Here is a 7,762-nt window from a genome sequence, read left to right on the forward strand (position 1 = left end):
GTAGAGTTGGGAGACGGTAAATGATCCTGACAATGAAATAGTGCGACCCCTAATGCTAAGTTGTCATGGTGAGCTGTTCCCTTATTATGGTTGTAGGCGAATCCTGACTGAGTATATAATTTAGTAGTATTCGCTTAGAACCCTGGTGCAGGATAAATAAAGGGAGAGTCATTCCATGGGACGGTCAAAGTTGGTGGATGTGGGAGGAAAGGATCTCGTAAAGATGATCCTTAGATTTCATGTAAGATAATGGATAGTAAAGAAAAATACGATGTGCTATAATTCTGTATCTCTCATGTATTATCAATTGTGATATTATTGTTATTATTGAATGCTAATTGTAGAGTAAAGGATTAGTAGGATTGAGATTATTCTGCTTGGTGAATTATCACTCACAGATACGTTTGTATCTTAGTAAATCGTTTGCTTTGGCGATCAATTTGCCAGAGGGTGCAGGGTTCAATGGTGGAGCTTTTTGACACAGGAGGAATATCAATGGTGAAGATCGAGGATGCTTGAGATCTGTATCAACACTAGAGTCGCTCTAAAGATGTTTAAATAAAATGTTAGATTCTTTTTTTTGTATTTTTTTATGTAGATTTTGTATAACGAAAAATAGGGACCTAATAGTTTATAAAATTCAGTACAGTATATTTTAGGGTTAATGCTTCCGAAATTTCTTGAAAAATCGGGGCGTTACAATTCTAATATTCTTTAACCAAATAAAGCTTTTCTTCATTTATGTTGCATTAGTGACTCTTTTGTTTTTTTTTTTGTAGATTTTAAAGTTGTGACTCCTTACTCTTCAAACCTCATAAATTTATTATTAATCTTTTAATGAAGAGACCCGGATCACCACGTATTCGTTTTTTAATGGATGTAACCATCATTTGTAGAGTGATATCGAATCACCATATGATTAAAGACTCTGGCTTTGATTTTATGGATTTGTGCCCTAGTCCCGCCCTCTGCTAAGGCTTTTCTCATATGTCTGCGTACTGATTGTTATCCGAGTGTGGTTGGCTTCTTCGTATAAGTGGTCACGGGTCTCTTCTGCGGTGAAAGAAGAAACCCGAAAATAAAACTTAGGAATCAGTTTCCACTGCAACGTCTTGTGCTGTAGCAAATTAACCAAGTATTTCTAGTTAGCTGAGTATCCGTCTCTTTATGTAACATGAAAAATTCCGTACCCTGTCCTAATTATTGGATCCTACAGGTTAGAGTACTGGGTTAGGCTAGTGTTGCGTCACTTGATGCATCGTCGAGGAATAAAAACCTCGGAAGTGGTAGGGAGAATCTGTTCTATAGGCAATCAGGATATTAAAAAGCATTTAAGCGGGTTATTTCCGAAAAAAGTTTGAAAAGACTACCTTATCTGGTTTGTAATCGTACATATGAGTTGTTGTAGGTATGGTAAGCAAAATCATACGAAAAGAAAAAAGGGGTTATGTGTCCAATCAAGAAACCCGTCCATTTGACGAATTGAGAGATGGTGCTGTGCAATGGTGTGCGCAGCATGTCTCCGAGCCTTCAGATGGTGCATTCGACGGCTCGGATCTCATCTCGGCAATAAACAGCTCTCGATCGTTGGTTGCCAAGCTGAGATCCAAGTTGTCGGATGCACGATCCGACAGCTCGGAGGTGTGCAGCACGATCCGACAGCTCGGAAGTGCACAGCACGGTACTGGACACTTCACTGCACAGCACCAACCCAAACCAATGTGAAAAAGTAGTCAAATCGCCTTTTTCATATTCGACAAGTAAAATCAAGAAAAATCTATTCAGAGTGGGAATAACAATAGATTGCCAGACTTGAAAAGAACGGAACTGAGATTGCTGCTTCTTCATATCATCAAAGGGATCACATATCATCAATTGAGCTTTCAGTGTATGAGATCCAGATTCAACTTAATTACTTTTTCATATCATCAATTGAGCTTTCAGTGTATGAGACCCAGATTCAACTTAATTACTCTAAGGTCCCACTCGATCGGATAGATTACACATGAGACTAGACTACAACTCCGACGGACCACACCTCCGGTGTTTGGACGCAACAATTAGGAGAAGGATTACATCTCCGTTAGGCACCTAACCCCACAAACTTGAAACATACAATACTAGGGAATGGTGGTGGCAGTGGGCGAGGACATGGGGCCGAGGTTTTTCACGCATCACGTTCCCGTCCTGTGCTGAGGAATGTGCTTAGGAATTAACTTCTTTTGTCCACCAAAGACCCGTCTCCAGTGATGTAAATAATTGTGTCCCAGGAATAACCATATGCTCAGAGAAGGAGCCAATCTGCAGAAACAGAATTTTCTAACGATAGATCCATAAGCTTGTACCTATAGATTTCCTCCAGATGATTTGAATCAGTACTCAGGACATATTAGATTTCTTCATCAATGATTCTTTGTCCGGCTTCATACCACTCATCGTACTTTTCAAACGGACAACTAATTTCATTAAAAGACCTAATATCGGATTCGTACAGAGTGGTGGTGACCCTAACAACTTTATGGTCATTGCAATTGGGATCAAACCCAAACCCTCAAATTTTATGCAATGCTTGTGTCTACGGTACATTTTAACTTCTCAAAAATACTTCATTGGTAAAAAAACATCATTCGGGTAAAAAGACCTCAATATAAAATACCGCTAATATTCATATAATTTTTCTCAAGCATTGATCATTTCAAAGGATTGATTACTGCTCTGTATTTCACACTTCTATCAAACAATACCCTAACTTATGGAGTAGTATCAAATATAATTTCCAAATGTAAAATAAAACGCATTAGGCTAAAATTGTTTGACACTGATACTTAAATTCCTAAAGGCCTGACATTAGAACTTTGGCTTGAGCCTTATTGATGAAATCCTAATTTCTAACCCGTGGTGGTCTCCTTCAAATTAAGAACGGCTGTTAATGCCAAATCCATCCCTGACCCTGTGAACAAGCAATACTCGCCCCTTGCCAGTATGTCGAAGCTCGTTACAAAAACCAAGCAAGAGACAGAGTACAAAAGTTACCAAGGTCTATTGTAAAATGCAGTCAATAGTCAGATAGTGACATTGGGATAGGCATTACGTCGAACAGCTTGTCGCCCATTAGGTTTAGGTCCCAGTGAAATGCAACAATTGGCACGTTAGTTTGTTGATTCAGAATGATGAACGTACAAGTCGGAAATCCTATTCAACTGAGTGCAAAAATCGTGGGGAGGCTCCCGTATTGTATCTTTGGGCACAACAATGAGAACATCTCTCAAAGAATCAGTACTCAAGTTGTATACTTGGACTTTTCATCGGCTAGCAAAGGTGCAAATAGAAGATATAATCTAAAATGTCCACAATAATTTTATCCTCTGAGAGCATCCACAATGGACTAACCAAAATTGGATAACAAAAAGTTGCTACATCACCTTTTAGTTATCCATCCTTTTAGTTATCCATTTAGTGCGTGGCTGAAGTTAACAACCTTCAGCTCCACAATAGCCCAATCGAAATAAGTTGACAAAAATTCAAATCCAAGCTTAATTTTGGTGCAAGCAGCAATATAGATAACAAGACAAGGAAACACATACCAAACATGTCCAAAATTCAACAATTCTTAGTTACCAGAAGCATACCTATTCGTCTCATAAAAAAAATTTAAAAGATAATACGATCTCCGCAACTCAATTGGTGACACTAAGAACGAATACATATCAAGAGCTTTGCACGAATCAAGGCTCAATAAAAACGTCTCTTGACTGAAACTAAGTTCTCTGTGTATGAAAGTACGTGAAACTTATCGTATCCTTCCTGATACGTTTTAACCTGATGTGTATCAAGATTGTACGACGCCATTTGGAAATCATTGTCCCTCAGAAGAAGAAGCTCGCCGTTTTGCCGACATGCCAATGGATCATAAATTCCTAAAATCGGTCCAATACTGTACTTTTTGTTCCAGAGATCCTCAACTCCGTTTCCACTCCTTACCCATATGTCGAAGCATGAATAGTTTCCCAACCCGTTAAACTCCAACGAACTAACAAAGGCAAGGGAGTCTCTCAGAACGCTAATGCTAGACCTAGAGTTAACGCAAATGTCCTCGGGTAAAAATACTTGTTCGAATAATTCGTCAAACATGTGGAAAGCAATAACTCTATAACGGCAACAAAGATCAAACCCCACCCAATAAAGCACCCCATTAAACAATGTGGAACGCGAAAGCGAAAGCCCGGCATGCCATATCATATCTTTGGGCACCGTAACAATGATTTCTCTCCACGAGTCCGTGCTCATATGGTACATTTGAACTTTTTCATCGACCAACGTATAAGAACAAATCATAAGGTCATATTCAAATCGTGGGGCAACCCTAAGCACTATATAATCATTGGTTTTGGGATCAAAAGCAAATCCTAAATTGGTACAACTTGCGCCATTAAGAGGGATTTGAGGGAGTACCCTGAATTCTCTCATTGCGGGGTTGCACAACACGATGATGATTTCGGCGGAGCGATCGGCTAGACAAACGAGGCCGTTGGAAGAGCCGAGGAGGTGGAGATCTCCAACGCGTGGTCTGCCGAAACGTACGTCTAGATCAAGGATTGAAGTTTCGTTGGAGACTGGGGACGGGGTGGAATTAGAATCCTTTTTGGGGTATCGTGTGACGAGGAGGGAGTCATTTTTTCGGGAGCGATTGTTGTGGAGGGAAATGAAGCTAGGGTTTTGGATACGAGAATACCAGTATTTGGAGACTGATCTGAATCGGAGGAGTGATTGTACCGGGAGCCGAGATAGGATAAGCATCAACACATCTTCCGGCATCTCTTGGTTGATTGCCATGCCCATGGGGATGATATGCGGGGAACCCACTACAAAATCCAATATTCCTTTATATAATGGATCCTTGTTTGAAAACTTTTAAGGAATGGTATGCGAAAGGCGGCAAAAATTAACCCTAAATTCAATCTAAACGAACAGCCTTCTTTGATGTCAAATACACGTGGATTTAAAAGCACGTCTTCTCATGCCAATTTTGACAGTCACCTTTCTCCGTGCCAAATTTCAAAAAATGACCATTTATATTTTGACATAAAGGTTGGAGATGAATAATTTGATGTCAAATAAATAGAATTAGACATAAGGGTTGGAGAGGAGATTTTGACGTCAAATTAGAGATGCCAAAATGCCACATCAACCTTAAAAAAAAATTGACATCCCCAATTTGATATCAAGGATTGGAGATGCTAAGAGATGGGTTGGTTTCTGTTCTGGATGTCCAAAGCAAACACAGTCTTAGCGGTCTTTGGAACCCCAACTCTTATTTTTGTATTTTTTAATTGTAAATTGTAGTGTTTTTATTACGGTCACAAATGATTATGAATTTTATGAAGTGTTTGAGAAATATGATCAGAATAAATTTTGCAACTCCACATATCCTGAATTTTTGAGAGAGTTGGGAAGATTTTTGCTTTTTATTTATTGAATTTTTAGACAGTTTGGAAGTTTTTGTATTGTTTTTTCCTCGGCAAAAATTAGTATTGTAGTTATAGTTAATGAGGTTTGAACTTCTGTCAAATGCATGGCCACCATTGGACCAGCGGTAGTACACGGTGCTTACCACAGGGCTACTACTCCACTTGCTATACCAGATTATCTAGTCGGTGAGTTGAATGCTCCTTTGGAATAATACATACAAAGCTTTAGTCGAAGCCATGCTATTGGATGGTGGAACTAGTCCACCCAAAATTAATTAAGATGTGCGTAAGTTAATCCAAATATTTGATGGTGGAACTAGTCCACCCAAAATTAATTAAGATGTGCGTAAGTTAATCCAAATACCTGAGTTATAAAAACGATGTGAATCTAGCTGGGAGAATGGAGTAATATTTTTGCAACATCAGAATCCTAAAATAGAAGAATAAAAGGAGGGAGGGAGGGAGGGAATCCAAGGAGAGTTAAAATCCTATGATTTGAAGCTTACCAAACTGCATTCTCTTTTCTTAGAGCATCGCCGCTTCTTATTCAAATCTTGACTTAAACTCAAATATGAGTAAAAATCATCCAAAACCCTCCTCCACTCCTTACCAAATCCATACTTAGACTCAAATGCTTACTCAAATTTTTAAAGGCAAATTTCACAAATTTAAATTTACAATATTGCTATTAATTAATGAAGTTTTACTCAAATTTGTGCATATTTATGCTTGGATTTAAGTTTACTAATTGGAACACACAATACCAAATGAAACTTTTACTCATATATTTATTCAAACTTGAGTGAAATTTTGGGTAAGGGGTGGAGAGGCTCTTACTCCACAAAAGAATGACAAGTGATTTATGGTCGATCTAGATCAAATATGAAAGTTGCTTATTAATTAAGCTAATTGGAACAACTCATTGATCTTCCCCACCTTCTTTAGCCATGTGTACATGCAGTAAACCCCTCAGTAGGTGCTTAAATAGCAGGTTAGGTCACACAAATCATGTCTCAATAAAGCCTTTTCTTAACTTAAATCAGGTGTCCAGCATCTCGACGAATCTTGGGGATCAACCCCACCATCCACTATCGTGGAACCAATTAAAACAGGGGCAAAACCACATATAAAGAATTTGTCATCTGTACACTGTCAAGAACTCCTTCAAGGCCAAGTCGTGTAGCACGGACAATTAAGCACTCAGTTTACAGAAGGAACTTACAACCACGGACAATGTGTTCCCAAAATACTAACAGAAACTCCAGAGTTTAAAGGTTATCCAGAATCGCAAGAGGAAACTCACCATTTCACCGAAATCCTAAACCCTAGTGATCTCCTTCAAAGAACAGTCCTATACCGTAGTTTTTAGTAAGGGCTCCTTAATGCCGAAGTCACCCCTTACCCGTATATTTCAAAAACAACCGGTACTTATCCCTTACCAAAATCCCAAAGCTCGTTACAAAAACAAAGCAACAGACAGAGTACAAAAGTTACAAAGGTCAACCGTAAATTGCAAGTAGCCTTTAGACGCTAACATTGGGATGGGCATTACGTCAAACACCCCGTCGCTAATGCGAGCCGCAACAAATGACCTTTTAATTACTAGTAGATTTAAAATTGTGAGCGCACTATTAGAAAATCCCATTCAACCAAGTGCAAAAATCGTGGCGAGGCCCAGCTATATATATCTTCTGGCACAGCGATGTGGACTTCCCTCCAAGAATCGGTACTCAAATTGTATTCTTGGACCTTTTCATACGCAAGCAAAACTGCAAATAGAAGATATAATTTAAAATCTACCGCAAATCAGTTTAAGTGCTTTGCTGAACTAACAGAAGCTATAATCTTAAATTTCTTTTCATACCTATAGCAAATGCCCCAATACTGCCGTAAGGCCAATTTGGAATGATAAATTTCCGTTAACACAAGCTTTTGATGCAAGTAGCAATGTATATAGCAAGACTAGGAAACACATACCAAATATGTCCAGAATTCAGCAATTCTTAGTCGGAAATGATATTCACACAACCGTTGTGTGTGTTAGCATCTTTGATATTCAGCAATTCTTAGCATCTTTGATTCTTAGTTTTCCTATAAACAGTGATACCATTACCAGAAGCAAACCTGTCATTCAGATTAAAAAAGAAAAGAAAAAAAGAGAGAGATCAAACTACCCCTGCAAACTCAACTGGTCAATCATAGACACGTCTCTTGACAGAAACTAAGTTCTCTGCATACGGAAGAACTGGAAACTGATAAATTGATCCCGAGCCATCGGGTTCACGGTACTCTCT

The 7,762-nt window shown here is 38.7% G+C and overlaps 1 protein-coding gene across 1 annotated transcript; it reads right to left on the reverse strand.

The window, feature by feature from the left end:
- Positions 1 to 955: 955 nt before the first annotated feature.
- LOC131302805 (F-box protein At5g49610-like) lies at positions 956 to 4,833 on the reverse strand. The gene is made up of 4 exons (XM_058329599.1): positions 3,784 to 4,833; positions 3,619 to 3,629; positions 1,576 to 1,696; positions 956 to 1,117 (listed from the first exon to the last, which is right to left on the reverse strand). Exons 1-4 carry the CDS (start codon positions 4,831 to 4,833, stop codon positions 956 to 958), a joined length of 1,344 nt encoding a protein of 447 aa, XP_058185582.1.
- Between the last annotated feature and the right edge of the window lie 2,929 nt (positions 4,834 to 7,762).

Source organism: Rhododendron vialii, chromosome 10a (assembly GCF_030253575.1).
Source record: "Rhododendron vialii isolate Sample 1 chromosome 10a, ASM3025357v1".
In the NCBI taxonomy this organism is placed as follows: Eukaryota; Viridiplantae; Streptophyta; class Magnoliopsida; order Ericales; family Ericaceae; genus Rhododendron; species Rhododendron vialii.

Excerpts from the sequence above, each read along its gene's own strand:
- LOC131302805 (XM_058329599.1), bottom strand. The coding sequence starts at position 4,833 with ATGGCAATCAACCAAGAGATGCCGGAAGATGTGTTGATGCTTATCCTA. Across the intron at positions 1,118-1,575 it reads GCAACCAACGATCGAGAGCT|CACAAGACGTTGCAGTGGAA; the intron begins GTTTATTGCCGA and ends AATTTGCTACAG.